We start from the raw sequence: 17,336 nt of genomic DNA, 5'->3' as shown, positions 1-17,336 counted from the left end.
ATACTGAGGTGAATTTAAAACTGCAAATTGATCAGTGCATCCTTCCCTTGTAAAAACTTTGGCCAAATAAAAACAAACTATTGGATTGTTTGATTGGATCTGTAGTCCTTTACAGTATTTCTTACTGAAATTATGCTAAACGTCCTGGGAATATATTAAACTTGTAACATCACTACTGCACCAGGAGAATATGAATATTGAGACAGCATTTAAATGGATTGGGAGGCATTTGCAAGAAATGTGAAATAATTGTTTTCAGCACTTTTGTTGAAGCATATGAATCTGCTGAACATGAAGCACCATCAGAACGACTTTGTTAATTCTCACAGAGGCTTTCTGACACTATTGTTAACAGTGATGCTATTAATATTGAAGGAAGTAGTGAAAATGAACCTTAGTGAGAAAGCCTTCTAACTGTTATTGACCCATGAATTGGAAAACATATTCAGGGCGAGACAATTCTGTTATAATAGCAGCTTGCAAGCATTTGCTCCAGTATGGGAATGAGGACAATTTGAACCAATATCTGAAATATTGAAACATTAGCCAGACAACTGCAAAAAGCTAGGAAACTTAAAACCTGAGCTTAAGTTGGCAAAACTCCTTATTAAAGAAATATATTTGGTACGATCTGTGCATGAGCTTGCAAAACACGAACCTGCATTTCTGGGACTTGGTCTTTTGGTCAAGACTGTATTGGCACTTTCAAACAATAGTGCAACACTCAAAAGCTGCTTTTCAAAGTCAGTTTCAGGCCCACAGCAATGGTCAACGCCACATGACGAATATAAGCCAATCTCATTCTTTTAAGTTAATAAATGAAATCAGAAAACTAAGGGTTATAGTCAGTGAAGTCCTACTCCAAGTAGACCCATTGGAACGAATGAACCTAAGTCCTGTCCATTAATTTCAATAGCTTTACTTTGAGTGGGAACAGCATTGGATGCGACCATAAATACTGAGAATTTAGCATTTCCATGGTTTGGCAATGACAGACTACAATTCTCAAAAGTCGTCTGCAAAAGTGTGACACCGTTGAGTTTATGTTGCTACGGAGCTGCTGTGACATGCCTCTGGAAAGTGCCATTCTAGAACTTAAATGAGAATGCTGCTGGAAGAGAAGGCAAGTTGAGGCTCCGTTCTTTTGAGCGCAGCCATGTCATGGAGGCATTAGCACAGGTGCTTTCATGTTCGGTGTGCTTAGAGTTGTTCACTCCCCCCGTGCTGGTCCTATCCTGCGCTCACAATTTCTGCAAGAAGTGCCTGGAGAAGATCCTCGTCAGCCAGAACTGTAGCCATGTCAATGGACAGTTCTCCTGCCCAATGTGCAGAAAAGTAAGTTAGAGAGAGCTTTTTTTTGCCTTCTGCAATCTGCTTACAGATTGCCCTCTCCGATAGTACGAGTGGGTTTCCAACTGCCCACATTCACACTACAGGATAAACAGTGAAATATTAAAGCAGAAGTTGGCAGTTAGAGGTATAGCAACTGGGCAGACGTATAGAGCAGTAGCACTATCGCAAGAAACATACTGCCTCTGCAGATGGCGACATTCCTCATGTAGCAGTTCTAGAGCTACAGTGTAAACTTGGTGCAAGCTCACAGGGCTCTGTATGACTTTTTCATTCCTAATGGGTTGTGTCCCCTGCAGTGCTCAGGCAAGGGGGATTCCATGTGCCTCTCCGCCTCACTTCAGCCCCCTGCATGCCCTGTGGGAGCAGGAATCAGAGTATTGGGCATGAAGAAGCTTTTGGTGGTAACAGCAAGAGCCACAGTAGGGAGCAGGGGACAGGGGATCCCCCCTTGGGCATATGCTGCAGTGGATACAACCAAACATTTACAAATTGCATGTACAAAATATATAACCACAGGCAAAAAGGACCAGAAATAGAATCACATTTATCTCCCCACTTTGCATGCCCAACAAGCTTGTTTTAACTACAGTGGTATCTCTAGTTAAGAACTTAAATGGTTCCGGAGGTCCGTTCTTAACCTGAAACCTTTCTTAACCTGAGGTACCCCTTTAGCTAATGGGGCCTCCTGCTGCCACTGCGCCGCTGGAGCGCGATTTCTGTTCTCATTCTGAGGTAAAGTTCTTAACCCAAGGTACTACTTCTGGGTTACTTCTGTAACCCAAACTGTTTGTAACCCAAGGTGTTTGTAACCCGAGGTACCACTGTAATACATACGCCAATGGCTACATTTTAACATTACATTATAAAAATCCATAGTTCAAATAGTCTATTTGAAAAAGACCACATTTCATGACAAACTGGAATTGCCTTTAATTGGCCCAGTTGAGAGTGTGTCATTACTCCCTACCTTGTTCCTGATCATGGCATAAAATATTTTGTGTAGCCGCTCCTGTAAAGATGGAGCTTCACTTGGTTTTCCTGTGTTTTGCAATTTCTATTATTGCTCCCGCTATCTTGTAGATCAGGAGTTTATCTCTATTACCTTTAAATTGGCCTCTCCAATCATTTATAAGGAACATTTTAGCTCACAAGAATTGGCAACCCAGAAGGAAACACATACAGTAGTACTAAAAAGAAACTGATATGCATACCGCATAGTTGCAGCATTTAATTTACCTTCACATTATGTTGATCGATAGAAAATCTGGGTACAGAACAATTACGTCATTTCCCCACATTAAACCTTCGAAGCAAAATGTTACAGGATGCATTTGATGATTTCATCTCACTTTCAGATCATACCCTTAAGAGGGAGAGGAATCATTGGCTTGCCAAGAAATATTCTGGTGGAGAGTATTTTGGAAAAATATAAGTATGAGCTTGAAAATGTGCATGCCAAAGAACAAGACCAATTGTCCCAAATATGTGAAGAACATGGAGAGCGTATGAATTTGGTATAATTCCACCACTCCTTTTTTTCCTATTCCTTAATGAAACTAACTTAACTGCAGTGCTTTACTTTATTTTCAATTGTTAATTTGGAATATGTATAAACTGCTAAACATTGCAAAATACTGCACCAGTGTATAACAATAACAACACATCAGATAAAAAGAGAAAAGCAATTCTTTAAAGAGAAATCTAATGCTGGCTGATTAAAAGGCACATTTACTTCAGGGCAAACTCAAGACATTCTGCTGCCTGAGGCAAAATACATTAAGGTGCCTTACGATTTTATCTGCTGCCTGAGACAGTCACCACACTCTAATAGTGGGGCCCAGCCCTGGTTAACTATAAAAGTGAGGGCTCTCTCCCTGCCCCTTCCAATATGATGGAAATTCACATGATCCTCTAGATTGGGTAAGAGTAAGACACTATGCAAAACATGTCAGGCTGGGGAAAGTGTTCTCTGCTGAACATATCCAGGCACCAAGGAATTGCTTCAGTTGTGGTCTATTGCATTTATGCAGCTAACATAGCCACCGCTTTTTCAAGTGATATCTCGACGTTATGCAAGCATTGTGCCATACTGTACCTGTTGGGTACTCCTTGTGACACCAGAGCTCCTCCTGACTGTGCCCACACAGTTTGGTGTCCTTTTAAATGGTGTTATTGTTCCTTTAGAGGTCAAATGCCTTTGTAGCACCCAGGTACAAGACCAGATCCTAATCAACACATTTAATGGGGGGAGGGGAAAGCAGCAAACACCAGCATTATCTGCATCCCCTTCCCTCACAGCGAGTAACCTCATTCCTCATTTAACAATCAATTTGCTTAAAAAAAGAAGAGTGGGTTGTATTCAGCTAAGCCATAATCAGAGTAGACCCTCTGAAATCAATGGACCTGGCTAACTTAAATCCCTTTATTTCAACAGGTCTTTTCTCAATATGACTTGGTTGGAGACAGCTCTTTATTTGAACTCTATGTGCTTCCATGTTCAAACATGGAAGGTCATTTGTGATTTAAAAATAATAATAGTTATCTTCCTGCAGCAAGATTACAGGATATAATTCAGTGAGTACTAGATTGGTGCAAGAGTAAATGAAAATAAAATATGAGTCTTTTTAACAACAGAAACAGAGTTCAAAGCTCTGAGGCAATGTCTTATTTAGATGCTTAAAAAGTGGTGTAAATTTTTTGCTGTGCTGGCCGATAACATGACATACGTTGCCCATTCTCATCCAGGTATGCCTGACTGATGATAAGCCGATATGCGCCACCTGCAAACTCTTTGGAGAGCATGAGTCCCACAATGTAGCAAAACTATCTGAAGTTTACTCAGAGAGGAAAATGAGATTGATCAAAGATTTAGATTGGGTAAACCAACAATCTGAACATGCTGAACAAGCTAAGAAGGTGCAGTAAAAGAAGCTTGATATTTTTTTAAAAAAACCTCACCTGCATTAACAAAAACAATTTCTAATTTTCATGCTGAGTGATTTTTTTTCTTTACATTTCCAACAAGGCAATAATTTGATAGTCTTTCTGGTTTGGCCCTGACTTATAGGACTTTCAGTGTTAGCTATAGCAAGTGTGCTATTTGTTCTTTTCCAAAAGGTCACACTTTTAATGCCTCTGAATGGATACTCATCACAATACCAGGTTAACAAGTTAATTTTAGTGTGCTGGGTAAAATTGCCCTGACTATTTATAAGAACAGATTTTAATCTGTTCATAAGAGAGAAGTTACCTTCAAAGACATCACATATAGTAGTCTACCCAGAGGATAGGTAAATGTGGGCAAGATTTCTCTAAGGCCACAAGTAGGTTATTGGCCTAAGATGATGGAAAGCCATGGCTGCCAGCTGGTCATTTAGAGCAATGACCAGAACTAACACCACCCTTGTGAATTTGATCCTAATTGGGGTTGGGTGTGTTGTCATATCCACATAGTGACCTATTTTCGGAACTCCCAGTGCCTCATCCATGTCCAGTAAAAAGAATAAATAGAAGTGGGTGACATCAACATATTTATGACACTTTGCCTAATTCTTCATAACTATATATTGCTTGTATGTCAATTTAATTGTCCTCACACACCTAGCCTCCCTGCAAACCTGGAAACTGTACTTTGGTGAGCCTGCAGAGAATTCGCTTTCAGAAATCTCGTCACAATTCTTGACAATCAATGGAGAAATGGAATGATTATTTCTGGCCACTTCCAGACTTGCTATTTTGTGGGTGGAATTCAATCACATACTGGCAAATTTGTGTTCCACAATTAAAGTAGATTTGGCACTTTCCCCAAAACGTGAACTTCTCATGTGGAGGAAAGGGTTGGGAAATTGTAATGTAATGTGTGGGATAACAGTTGCTTGACATGATGCTGGACCACCTCCTTGAAAGCAAATCAAAAAGAATGCTTGATAAACAAACCATCTGGAAGCAACTGAAGTCTGCCGTGCAGGTGCGGCCCAGTAGCTCAACTCCCTCTAAGCCTCTTTGGGTATTACACTCCTTGTATGATGAATTGCACATGCTAGTTTGACCCGCTCTGTTGTGTCACTGTCCACCCCTATCAGGATGGTACTCCCTGGCAGCTAAAATCTGTGCAAATCCAGGTTTCTGTTGTTTTTAAAGAGTAATGTCCAAAGTTCAGCTGTGCTCCAAAACAAAAACTGTAGTAGAGTTCCAGTGCGCTGAGAGATGTATCCAAGCTGGTGCCTTAATCTGTCAATCCACTGCTTTCATGGCTCTAGTACCCACTTGGGAAATCTTCGCTCTAAAGTGATGTGCTAAGCTGGCTACAGGCATATGTAGACACTGGAGAGGAGGGTGGTCATGTGATAGACCTCAAGGTAGCTGGCATTGCTGATTGACCCTAGAATCGTACAGGACTGAACTGACTCCATTCACAGCTTCTGAACATTAAAGTTGAAAACTGGCCACTGAAAGAACTTGGCAACACCGTTTGGTGCCCGAGCTTGCTAGTTTTTGTCACCCCTCTCCAACCTTTTTCCTCTCTGTGTCATGGCTTTTTAGTCTGTAGGCCTGGGGGCAGAGACTGTGCTATTCTGTTTTTCAAAATTGATTTGCAATCTGCTCTGGAAACCTTTCCAGCTAAAGAGAGGGAAGCATCTTTTGAATGAAAGAATGAATGAAATTGACTACAACTCTTAAGATTAGTTAGGAGAGGAGGAACTGGTGAAACTGGATGTGGAAGAAACTGGGTGTCTGTTTGTGAAACTACGAATATGATTACATGACCATATTGTTCTAGCACTAGGGGCAGTGTACATTACCACATTTGTGGTTTATTTTGGGCCAGAAAAGTGATGTTTCCCCCCTTTTCAGATATAGTGTCATAGCGCCTTCATTAAAAGCCATTTGGAGTTTTGTTATGGCAAAATATCAACCCATGAGAAAGGTAATTGCTTTGCTGCTGCCCCCTTACCTCAGACCACCCCGTGTAAGAGAAGCAGAACAGCAGACCTGCAAAGCTAGGAGGAGGCTCAAAGCAAAAACCAAACCAAACTGGCAAGGCAGCAATGTCACTGCCAGGCAACACCTTGGCAGTCAACTCATTGAGTGTTACAAGGGAAGGGGATAAATAAAAACTCTTGGACACTTGGGCAGCTGTCAGGAAGCACAACCCAAGTCCCTTTCTGGATTTTCTTGGGACTGGATATGAATAGGGATTGGTGGGTGAGGCATACCCGCCTGCATCCATCTCACTGGCCCAGCCCTGCGAGTCCAGGGATTCTTCCTAGAAGGCAGCAAAACACACTTCTTCTCTTCATCTTCTCTGACTATTCTGGTCTTTGAGTTAGAGGACAATAACAGTGGCATAAAGTTAAGATTTCTCAAATATTGGCAACTTTTCCTTCTCCTTTTGTGAAGATGTTATACATTTTCTGTCACCGTATGCCATTCCCATATATATGGGCAACCACATAGGCAGACTGCACAAAGTCACAGTTGACTGTAGGTGGCTAGAGAGTACAATTTCTCAGCTAACTCGTGATTGTTTTGTTAAAGAACAGCATCCTGCCTTTTCAGTAGCAGAATTTGAGTGCACAATCTTTTAGAGACTCATAGATGCCTCCAGAAAAGATTATGCTATTATATCCTTGATATAAGCCAAAGGGCTTTCTTTGCAATGTATCTGGGGATTACCATTTACCAATAATTGCTTTGAATAATGAAGCTGAAGTAGTTTTAAAAATGTTTAAATTGTACTTTCTGGGCATTACTAAGAAATTCTATATCATACTTCAACAGGAAATTGAAATGCTGATCAATGAACTTACGGATACTGCTGCTGAAGTCAAAGTTGTTATCGATGCCACTGGAGCAGGCTTACTGAAAGGGATCCGGCGGAGAATGACTGAACTCAAAGCAATATTAGGCAAAGAGTATTCTATGAAAGTAGAAAACCTTCAGCAGCTGGCAAATGAGCTTGAAGTCCCAAGAAACCTTTATCAAGAAATGAAAACTCTCTTGGAACAGCATTCAAATTCAGTGCATTTTCTCCAAGAGGATAAAATACTCAGAAGCAAGATAGAGAAACTTGCAAAAGGAAATTCCTTATACCCAAACAAAAAAGATTACCATATTTCCGTTGGGCAATATTTTAAAGACTTGATCAAAGCCACCCATATCAACAACTATGTCTCCTCTAATTCCGATGAAACACCTACAAGGTCAGATGAGCTCCCTGATGTGTTCAGGCCAGAATGTCCCACATTTTCTTTTTCTGAAGAAATGTCTAATGAGTCCTTCTACGAAAAATTAATGGATTTTTTCCAAAAGGCAAACGAAACAAAGCAAGATCTTAATCAAAATGTCTCCCATAGGGATAACAATACTACACCAAATAGGAATGACATCTAATTGGAAACAGAATCAATATCAAGGCAAGCCATGGAATAGGTAAAGCTTTAGAAACAAGACCACCAAGAGCAAAATAATTTATTAAAAAAAGAAACAAACAAATGTTCTTCTAATTGATTTTCACTACTCATTAGCAAATAAAATATTTATAGATGCAACCACATGGCATGGCATTTGACACATATTGTGTTGGGCCCTGCTAATTAATCATCATCATAATTATTTGAAAGTTTGGGGAAAAAGGTCACTGGTAAAATTCAAGAGGATACAATAATGCTTAAATAATGGCTACAGGATTGTACTTTTAATATTGCTGTCATCTGGCCTTACTAGTTAACTTGCAGACTAATTGTTAGAAACCCAAACTCTCTACAACTCCAGTTTACTTTGCTTAGAAGAACCTTCCATAGCCAGGACTATGACCTTGAAGCTTCTAGAAAACTGATTTTGACAGATAAATTTGAGTAAAGAGAATTCATTTCACATATGCTTTAGGACATTTCCACACAAGACTCAGTGTGATCTTAACGTGGAATGCAAAGTGGAAGAGATGTTCAAAATTAAAATATACGTTTGGGTCAGTATAGACTTTTTATTCTCACCACAAAGTGATTATATACTCATCATTAGCCGCAACTGTAGAATGCCAGATAAAATCAGCTCCAAAAGAAAACCCCAAGTCAGTCATATGCTGCAACATCATAGCCACACAACATTTTCAGCATTTCAACATTTGCTGCCTGTTGTGACGTGGGGTTTGTGATTTCAGCTCTCTTGACATAATATGCGGGAGACAGTTCTCTAGTAACACTTCTTTATTAAAGCAAACAAGACTAAGACTTGAGGAGGGGAGAGCTACATTTATAGGGACAGGGAACAAGCTAGAAAGGATACATTTTGGAGGGAACAATATCAGGCAATCACAGTCCTGCCTTTTGGAGGAAACCAATAAGACAGAGGATCCAAATACAGCAGCTTAAATGAACCAACAGTAGCTGTACCCTCTGGAACCAAAAGGCAGTTACTTTACCCTAATGCAATACAGACAATAATAATACAGATATAAAATCCTTTGACTCAATACACAACACCCCTCCCCCCCTAGTGAGCACAGCAGACGTAATCTCTCAGGTACTGTGGGGTCCTACAACTTCTACTTGATCTCCTGACAACAGGTGTTGCCGGTTCTGGATTGGGTGTCACCTGTGGTAGGGGGGCTGCTATAGGGGTTTCGTCAGGAACAGATGGAGTCCCAGACATCTCAGGGTCCCCTACCTGTACCTCATCATCCTGAGGACCAGCAGACCCTGGTTCATTTGCTGAGGCCCCTGGTGACTGCACCTCTGGGCCATTTTCACCCTGGCCTTGTAGCTCTGCATCGTTAGCCAGGGATGAATTATCAGACTCCTCTCTGCTGAGCGCCCGGCGCCTCAGCTGATCTATATGTCTCTTCCAAACTTGCCCATTTTCCAAGGTCTTTCCAAGATCTTCAGGGGCGAGATACCTTGTTGTGTCAGTCTCAGCCTGGGGGGTTGCTCTTGCATTACGGTTTGGCATTTTATCCGGGTGGACATAATCCAGCACCGTTACCAGTCTTCTACCCAAGAGCAGCTCAGCTGGCGACTTGCCCATTGCAGTACACGGCGTCGCATGCTGCAAAAATAACATTCGCGCGATGCGAGCTGACCAGTTACCCTCCATTAAGCGCGCAATGGATTCTTTGGCTGTTCTTACCATGCGCTCTGCCTGCCCATTGGAGGATGGGTGAAAGGGCGCGGATGTGACCCCTCTTATGAAGTTATCAGCCAAGAATGCCCTGAATTCTTGGGATACAAAAGCTGCCCCATTATCTGATACAATGGTCTCAGGTAACCTGTGGGTTGCAAACAGCTGCCTCAACACCTTGATTACGGCAGCTGATGCCATGCTAGGGACCATCGCCACTTCTAACCATTTGGAATATGCATTGACGATAACCAAAAAGACCTTCCCCTGGAATGGCCCAGCAAAATCTAAGTGCAGCCGGCTCCAGGGAGATCTGGACTGCTCCCACCAGTGAACTGGTGCTCTGGCCACTTCTGGCCGCACCTCTTGGCATGCCTTGCATGTTCGTACCCATTGTTCTATGTTCTGGTCCATTCCAGGCCACCACACATAACATTGGGCTAGCGACTTCATCCTGACCATTCCCGGGTGTCCCATGTGAAGCGTCTCAAGAACCCTGTTTCTCAGTGGTGCTGGGATGATCACCCTATCTCCCCACAGGAGACAACCCTTATGCATGGACAACTCGTGCTGCCTTGTCGCATAAGGCCTGAATTTGTCTTCATGCGGACCACCTGGCCACCCCCTCCCCACCCAAGTGAGCACACAGGAGAGAACAGCATCTTTCCTCGTTTTCTCAGCTATATCAGTAGCCATTACAGGAGCCCCCGGAAGTGTTTCCAGCATCATTATGTGCTCCGCTGGAGCAGGATCCTCGTTGCTCCCGCCAGGAAGGGGCAATCGACTCAGCGCATCAGCGTGGCACAACCGCTTCCCCGGCACATGGGTCAAGGTGTACTGGAACCCGTTCAGGAATATAGACCAACGCAATATTCTGGGGGAGAGAATTTGTGGCGTTTGTTTGTTCGGGTTGAACAACCCTAGCAGTGGTTTGTGGTCCGTTTCAATGGAGAATTGGCGACCGTACACATAATCATGGAACTTTTTGATTCCTGCCACAATTGCAAGTGCCTCTTTGTCAATTTGAGCATAGTTGCGCTCCGTGGCCGACAACGTACGGGAATAGAAAGAGATGGGCTTTTCCGACCCATCCGGTTCCCTATGACTCAGCACCGCCCCCAGACCGTATTGAGAGGCATCACATGCCAGGACCAGCGGCTTCGACTCATCATAATGAGCAAGGACGCTCCTGCTACTCAGCATTCCTCGCAAGGAGACAAAAGCCTTCTGCTGCTCCTGCCCCCATCGCCACACATTCTTTTTCTGCAACAGTCTATGTAATGGTTCAGCTACCGAAGCTTTCTGGGGTAAGAAGGAATGATAAAAGTTAATAAGTCCCAGGAATGACTGCAACTCCGTCTTGTTCTGTGGTCGTGGTGCCTCGATGATGGCCTTAACCTTAGCATCTGTGGGGTGGATGCCTGATGCATCAATTTTAAACCCCAAGAAATCCACAGTTGGCACCCCAAAACTGCATTTTTCCTTTTTTTAGTTGCAATCCCACCTCCTTGAACTTGAGCAACACTGCACGGACACGCGCAACCAGTTCCTGTGGGTCTTTTCCAGCAATCAAAACGTCATCAAAAAATGGCAAGACCCCCGGCAGACCTCTTAACAGGCGTTCCATGAGCCCTTGAAAAATCCCTGGGGCCACACAAACTCCAAATTGTAATCTGTTAACTCTGAACGCCCCTTTATGTGTGACAATAGTCTGTGCTTCCGCTGATTGTGGGGTTACTGGCAGCTGTTGGTAAGCTTGTGCCAGGTCAATTTTGGCGAACACCTTGCCCCCAGCCAGTTTAGCCAACAGATGTGATACGACTGGAATGGGGTATGAGTTTCCCCTGAGTGCCTTATTGATAGTACATTTGTAATCAGCACAGATCCTGACTTCCCCATTTGCTTTAAGGGGCGTGACGATTGGAGTCTCCCACTTAGCAGAGTCCACGGGTGAGAGAACTCCCTGCTTGACCAATTTATCCAGCTCTGCTTCGATCTTGGGTTGCAGTGCAAATGGCACTCGCCTTGGTTTGAGTCGGATTGGGGCCACCCCAGGGTCCAATTCGAAGTCAACTGGGGGCCCTTTATAACAACCCAGTTTTCCATTAAAGAGACCAGCAAATTCTTTGCATAATGCCTCACTCATCTCAGGGCAGGTTTGGATTGAATTAAGCCCTGATATACTCAGTCCCAGGGCGGGGAACCAGTCAGTGCCCAGGAGACTGGGGCGACTGCCCTTCGCAATCACCAGTTTGAGTACTGCCTGTTTGTCCCGGAACTGTACTCTCACGGCACACATTCCCATGACATGGATGCGGCCCGCTGAGTATGACTGCAAAGTTGCCGGGAAGGGCTCCAGCCCCCTGGGGAAGAATGTCCTCGCGGTCTGGTCCGACACGATAGTGAATCCAGATCCGGAGTCCACCTCCATGTAGCACAGCTGACCCTCAATCTTCACCTTGACGTGTGCCTTGCCTTGCACTGGAAACTGCACGACCCTCCCGTTGATCTCCGTTACGTAGTGGCAGTCCTGTAAAACGTGGGTTGCTGTGGGCGGTCTGCGATGCTCCAGTCTAGGTGCTCCTGTCGCTCCCAACGCCGCCGATCTACAGACCCTGGCGATGTGACCTGTCTTCCCGCACGTCTGGCACATAGCATCCCGGAAACAACTCTTCCGCTCATGGTTTCCGCCACAACCAGGGCACCTGCCTTGGTGATCTTTGTGCACTGTGCAGGCCTGACGCACTGACTCGACCCCACGGACTGGGCTCTGGCTCGAAGTAGCCTCTAGCTCGTCCATGGCATGCGCAACTTCTATCTGTGGCTTAGGGGCCCTGCGACTGGCATCAAGCTCCTCTCTTTCATAATTCTCTGTGGCGGTGGCCTCCTTCAAGGCTGAAGCAAGGGTAACCTCTTCTTTAGCCACGATGCGTCTTCTGGCTTTCTTGCTGCTCAGACCACCGATAAAACGATCCAGGAGTCTCTTCCAGATCTTGGAAGTCGCAGTGCTGAGCGAGCTTCCGCAGTTCTGCTAGAAATGCAGATAAAGACTCCCCAGCACGCTGCTGCCTCTTATGAAACTCCATCCGCAGGGCCATCTTGGTCTCAGTAGGCGCCAAATGGCTTGTTAGGCAGGCAAGAATATCTTTGAGAGATGTCTCACTTAGCTTCGCTGGAGCAAGCAATGCCTTGGCCAGCGTGAAGATCTCAGGCCCACAGTAGCTCAGGAATGTGGCCGTTCTTTTGCTGGCATCGGTGATCCCTTGAGCCTCCGTGAAGAACTTGAAGCATTCGACGTAGTCTTCCCACGTGTGGGGCTCTGATGGCTGGAAGGGCTCCAATACCCTTGGACTCTCCATTGTCCTGTGGGCGGGGTCGTCTTCTCAGCTGGCCAGTGAGTCTTGTTTTAGCTTCAATCCGGACTCTGAGGCAGGGCTGCGTTAACCGCTCCTCAGCATTCCGGATCCCACCTTCGTCGCCAGTTGTTGTGACGTGGGGTTTGTGATTTCAGCTCTCTTGACATAATATGCGGGAGACAGTTCTCTAGTAATACTTCTTTATTAAAGCAAACAAGACTAAGACTTGAGGAGGGGAGAGCTACATTTATAGGGACAGGGAACAAGCTAGAAAGGATACATTTTGGAGGGAACAATATCAGGCAATCACAGTCCTGCCTTTTGGAGGAAACCAATAAGACAGAGGATCCAAATACAGCAGCTTAAATGAACCAATAGTAGCTGTACCCTCTGGAACCAAAAGGCAGTTACTTTACCCTAATGCAATACAGACAATAATAATACAGATATAAAATCCTTTGACTCAATACACAACACCGCCTATCTCCCTTTGGGTGATCTGAGGCACCAAAATGGTTTTCTGTTAGTGAGTTTACGTCTAGATGTTACGTTTAGATGTAGTGATTTACTGGTGAAGGGAAAATTGAAATTGTAGTGAGCCAACTCATTATTGTCTCAAACATATGGTGCCAAGGTTTTCAGGTGCAAATGACACATTTTGAGGCATAACTGCAGTCACAAAAATGTCACTGATGGTTATTCTTACAGATGTCCTGTATTTCACAAAATGAAACCACAATTTGAAAAACTGAAGTATTTCTGAGCATTGTATGAAAAACACTTGGTCTTACTTCTTTCTTAACCACAGCGTAATAATTTTCGGGGGGGGGGGGAGAGGGGACTGTTTTTGTGTGTGCACAATTGTACACATCAGATATAGCGTATATATTTCGTAAATCAAGCTTTGTTTTATTTGTGCCTTCCAGAGCTGGGTCTCCTTTTCAAATACATGAATGCTGAAGACATCCATAAATTAATTTTCCATTTAAAATGCAATTTATATTTTCTTGATTACTACTTGCATGCATCTCAAAACTAGAAGTTGTGGTTTATATGTAAGTGTGTTATTCATGAAAAATATGCTGGTCATGATAAGACACAACTCTTATTTCCAAAGTGTGGCAGAATGAATGGAAGTTACTGTTGACAGTAAACCTGATCTTTTAGCTAGCATTTTATACTTAAAGCTGAAAAGCCTAGTTATAAATCCTACCTTATCTATGGCAATGGACACATCATTGGCTTGATTCTTAATATACCTCCTATGAATGTAACACAGTTCATGTTCACAGAACAGGACTTTCCTCTTCTGCCCCTTACTGTTGCAGCCCCCTGCCCCGCCCTGCCCCAATTCCTCCCCAGCCAGATCCTGGGGATCCAAGCCATTCTTCCACTTCAATTCTCCGCCCTCTACAACAGAGTACTGATCTACTTCACTAGACTGCTGTAAGGCTGAAAGATCTATGGATTGCAAGAGCAGCAATGGAAAAATATCAAAATTACAGATATGTTTAGATAGCAGTAGTGTGGCCTGGAGCATAAAAATACTCGATTGAGAGGATTAAAATGATATAGGGTTTCTTCCTTTTTAAAAAGAATCCTTGGTCCTCTATGTGTAAAGTGATCACCTGAGAGATTATTACAAACATTGCTGCAAAACAACTGTAAAGTGCTTGTTAAGCAATTAGTCATAACAGTGGCAAGTATCCATATTGAGAGAGAGTGAGTAGCCTAGGTTTTGGACAATCCACTCTGCCAGAACAGCAGATTCCATGTCTTAATCTGTGTTCTGCTGTGTTAGTACAGTACTTTGTCTGCTGTTTGATAAAAACGAACCAAGCAGTTTTAAAAACAACTTATTTCAAATATTTATTTTTAAATTACTGACAGTTTAGTAAAACCCCTTAAATTATATGAGCAACTATATTTTGGAACGAAAGCATTACTACTGCAGATTACTTTATGACTGGGCAAGGTACAGAACAATGGTATATATACAACAGAAATAGAGGTTCTATTAATTCAATAGTGACTAATTGTCACTCCTTGTTGAGTCAGCTTCCATTCATCTATTGATAGGCTCAAACTAATATATTCAGTGAACAAAAATATTCCACTCCAAAAATATACTGTTACCTGTTACTCTATTAAAAATTCTTTTTCTCTAGTTCAGCATGTGATATGACAACAGGAAACAATTTTCCTATTGTACCAATTTGTCACCAATGCTATAATTTCATAGCCAAAAGATAATTTGGCTTATACTATCAGCAAAATTTACTAACGTGAAGTAAAATGATATTGCTTAGTATATAATAATAATAATAATAATAATAATAATAATAATAATAATATTTTTATTATTTATACCCCGCCCTCCCCAGCCAAGGCCGGGCTCAGAGCGGCTTACAAGCAATAATAAAAACAAGATGAATGATTACAATATAAATACAAATATAAATATAAAGCATTATCTTCTCATTCTGGCAACGAAGTTTACAGGGGCATTTATTTTGTCTTAAATATATATCTCCAAAATTAGGTGCAAATGAGAATATTTCTGCATGTAGGTGTTTATAGTTCTTATTAGGGTAAGGTTCAAGTTTCAAGTCTGAATCAGAATCTTTCAGCTGAAATGACCAGAACATAGCTGTCAACTTTTCCCTTTTCTTGCGAGGAATCCTACTCGGAATAAGGGAATTTCCCTTTAAAAAAGGGAAACATTGACAGCCATGGACCAGAAGCTCATCACATCTAACCCAATTGATCCAAGGCATGATCCTTAATGAACAAGCTCTTCTCTACAGGCAAGCATAATACATGCAGCTACACACCTCTTCAGCAATATGGGACTCATGCTCCCTCTTGTGATAGAAAACAGAACTGAAGTTGCACTACCTTGCTTTCCAACAATTCAGAGTACTGTACAGTAGTTTAACCCACTCCTGCACTGACACAGCAGTTCATGTAATGAAATGGTCCCAGCAGGGACACAAGAGTGCGGCTTACGCATTTGAACCAGTCCAGAGTCTCACCCAAGGCACAAGAATGAAGGTAACAATTTTTATTAAATTATCTCAGGAGCGGGTATGGTTAGGTAGCCATACTCCTTGCTCTTTGGGCAAATAGTTGCCCAACTACTTGATCTGAGGAGGCAGACCTCACACCTATTGTGGATCACAGAGCCTTCATACTAGTTTTGTTCTCTCTTGCCTTGTATGCTACCCCTAGGAGCTATTTGAGAGAATTTTGTTTTGCCTGCTGATTCTTGCATCTATCCTCAAGGGTTGAGGCTATTAAGTATATGTTAAAAGATGCTGAGAATAGTAAATCATCCTGAAGTTCTCAGTGTTTACATAAGTGGCCTTTTTAATGTCTTTTTTTTGTCTGGTCCATGTCTTGGCCTGAGCTCAAATCCAGTCCTAGTCCTAAACTAAATCCTGCTGTCAATCCAATGTTTTCTGTTCCCAATTCTATATCCTTGTTTTCTGCAATTCTCAGAACTCTGTTCTCTCAACAATTCTGCAGTAGTGAACCAACACCTCATAATCAATAACAGAAAATGCCACAGAACTGCTGGTAAGATCGATGGGGCACATTGAGCTTCACATGGAAATGACAGGTGCAGTTCAGCTCTCCATAACCAGATAATAATGCCAGGCTACAAGGTTTCACTTTAACGACTAATTAACTTAAAGTAAGGCAGAGGGAAAACGGAATTTAATATATGGGGTGGAGGAATGCACTTTGCAAAAAAGGGGGAAGGACGTAAATCAAGGAAGCCCAACCACAATAGTTTTTGTTCCCTCATGTGAACTTCTGCTTCCCTGCCCACAACATGTGCTACAGCAATCTTGGTATTTCATGAGGTTGCAGTCAAAATCCCATATTCTGAGAAGTGAGCTTGGAATTAAGAAATAATGTTGGTTTCTTTTGCCCTTAACTGTTGCATGAAGTAGAGCACTGGCAGGAAGCATGAAATATAAAGCGCAAAAGTCATTCAGTTTGAGGATGGGAAGAGCACCAACTTTTAGACTAACCATGAGAATTGAGCCCATAAATGTGGTACACCCTGCATATGCATAGTGTCTTTACAATCTCCGAATTTGCCATGTATTAGGTAAGCTGTAGGTGGTGCTGTATATGCTTTAAATACCAGGTGCAAAGAATGGACGCAACAGAAATCCTCCTCAAAATGTATAACGTATGAAAGTGCAGTCTTATCTGCTGAAGAATTATTCTCCTGCAATACCCGGACGCGGGTGGCGCTGTGGGTAAAAGCCTCAGCGCCTAGGGCTTGCCGATCGAAAGGTCGGCGGTTCGAATCCCCGCGGCGGGGTGCGCTCCCGTTGCTCGGTCCCAGCGCCTGCCAACCTAGCAGTTCGAAAGCACCCTCGGGTGCAAGTAGATAAATAGGGACCGCTTACTGGTGGGAAGGTAAACGGCGTTTCCGTGTGCAGCTCTGGCTCGCCAGAGCAGGGATGTCACACTGGCCACGTGACCCGGAAG

The 17,336-nt window shown here is 43.0% G+C and overlaps 1 protein-coding gene and 1 long non-coding RNA gene across 4 annotated transcripts; one reads left to right on the top strand and one right to left on the bottom strand.

Moving 5' to 3' along the window:
• The first annotated feature begins 1,108 nt into the window (after window positions 1–1,108).
• LOC310838982 (tripartite motif-containing protein 54-like) lies at window positions 1,109–7,909 on the top strand. 2 transcript variants are annotated; one of them, XM_083727075.1, is made up of 4 exons: window positions 1,109–1,335; window positions 2,709–2,867; window positions 4,099–4,269; window positions 7,135–7,909. In XM_083727075.1, the coding sequence occupies exons 1-4, from the start codon at window positions 1,162–1,164 to the stop codon at window positions 7,744–7,746; spliced, it is 1,116 nt and encodes a 371-aa protein (XP_083583201.1). In that variant the 5' UTR covers window positions 1,109–1,161; the 3' UTR covers window positions 7,747–7,909. The 2 variants fall into 2 exon arrangements, with proteins under 2 accessions (XP_083583201.1, XP_083583202.1); XM_083727076.1 differs by lacking the exon at window positions 2,709–2,867 and having other exon boundaries at window positions 1,112–1,335.
• On the bottom strand, window positions 7,810–17,073 carry LOC310838994. 2 transcript variants are annotated; one of them, XR_014561277.1, is made up of 3 exons: window positions 15,280–17,073; window positions 13,308–15,131; window positions 7,810–8,486 (listed from the first exon to the last, which is right to left on the bottom strand). It is a non-coding gene; the product is annotated as an uncharacterized lncRNA (long non-coding RNA). The 2 variants fall into 2 exon arrangements; XR_014561278.1 differs by lacking the exon at window positions 15,280–17,073 and having other exon boundaries at window positions 13,308–15,137.
• Window positions 17,074–17,336: the final 263 nt, after the last annotated feature.

This window comes from Podarcis gaigeae (assembly GCF_964106915.1).
Source record: "Podarcis gaigeae genome assembly, chromosome: 2".
Taxonomy (NCBI): domain Eukaryota; kingdom Metazoa; phylum Chordata; class Lepidosauria; order Squamata; family Lacertidae; genus Podarcis; species Podarcis gaigeae.
Note: the sequence above shows the minus strand (reverse complement) of the source record. Positions and strands in the feature narration are given on the sequence as shown.

Excerpts from the sequence above, each read along its gene's own strand:
- LOC310838982 (XM_083727075.1), top strand. The coding sequence starts at position 1,162 with ATGGAGGCATTAGCACAGGTGCTTTCATGTTCGGTGTGCTTAGAGTTG. Across the intron at positions 1,336-2,708 it reads CCTGCCCAATGTGCAGAAAA|ATCATACCCTTAAGAGGGAG; the intron begins GTAAGTTAGAGA and ends TCTCACTTTCAG. Across the intron at positions 4,270-7,134 it reads ATGCTGAACAAGCTAAGAAG|GAAATTGAAATGCTGATCAA; the intron begins GTGCAGTAAAAG and ends ATACTTCAACAG.